The sequence below is a fragment of the Ailuropoda melanoleuca genome, unplaced genomic scaffold (assembly GCF_002007445.2).
Source record: "Ailuropoda melanoleuca isolate Jingjing unplaced genomic scaffold, ASM200744v2 unplaced-scaffold14521, whole genome shotgun sequence".
Lineage (NCBI taxonomy): Eukaryota > Metazoa > Chordata > Mammalia > Carnivora > Ursidae > Ailuropoda > Ailuropoda melanoleuca.
The window spans coordinates 1155-2067 of NW_023183306.1; the positions used below are offsets into that span (position 1 = coordinate 1155).

Here is a 913-nt window from a genome sequence, read left to right on the forward strand (position 1 = left end):
CAGTCCAGGGCCTGCCCCCTCGAAGAAGCTGCACACGTCCACAGCCCCTAGTTTTGGGGTCCTGCCGCCAGCCTCTGGCAGTGACCCTCCTCTCACCCTGTCCCCTGTCCCTGTGGATACGTGGTCTTCCTGGAGCTGGTCCTGCAGATGACAGGAAGCACTTCATGGTGGACACAGGGTCACCTAGTATGTCTTCACCNACTGACCAGCTGGCTGCTGTGCCCCATGTGCCCCTCCGTGAGGGCTGGAGGGTGGTGGTCCTTATGGTGGACACAGTGTCACCTAGTACGTCTTCAGTGATCAGCCAGCTGCTGTACCCGTGTGCCCCTCTGTGAGGGCCAGTGGGTAGTGGTCCTCAAGGTCCATGGTGCCTCATGGCAGACACAGGGTCACCTAGTACGTCTTCACCAACCATCAGCTGCTGGGCCCATGTGCCCCTCCGTGAGGGCCAGTGGGTGGTACTCCTCATTGTGGACACAGGGTCACCTAGTACGTCTTCACCAACCACCAGCTGCAGGGCCTGTGTGCCTCTCCGGGAAGGCCAGAGGGTGGTGGTCCTCGAGGTCCACGGCGCCCTGCGCTGGCAGGATGTGTCCATGCAGCAGATGGCGATGATCAGCTGCTTCTGTGAGCAGCGTTTCTTCCGTGAGGTGGACGACCTGGTGTGCGCCGATGTGGACATGAAGTTCCATGACCACGTGGGTGTGGAGATCCTGTCCCCCCTTTGTCACCCTGTACCCCAGTTTCTACTGGGTGGCCAATGAGAACTTCAGCTATGCGTGCCGGCCACAGTCCCAGGCCCACGTCCCCAGGGACCAGGGCAACTTTTACTATATGGGGTACTTTTTGCGAGGGGGGGGTCAGTGGTGGAGGTTCACTGACTGACATTGGCCTGTCACCAGGCAATGGGGGT

At 60.4% G+C, this 913-nt stretch overlaps 1 protein-coding gene across 1 annotated transcript; it reads left to right on the plus strand.

Moving 5' to 3' along the window:
* The first annotated feature begins 281 nt into the window (after nucleotides 1-281).
* On the plus strand, nucleotides 282-834 carry LOC117797814 (histo-blood group ABO system transferase 2-like). The gene has a single exon (XM_034650263.1). It carries the CDS (start codon nucleotides 375-377, stop codon nucleotides 762-764), a length of 390 nt encoding a protein of 129 aa, XP_034506154.1. The 5' UTR covers nucleotides 282-374; the 3' UTR covers nucleotides 765-834.
* Nucleotides 835-913: the final 79 nt, after the last annotated feature.

Bases quoted from the DNA above. Each gene is read 5' to 3' on its own strand.
- LOC117797814 (XM_034650263.1), top strand. From the start codon at position 375: ATGGCAGACACAGGGTCACCTAGTACGTCTTCACCAACCATCAGCTGC.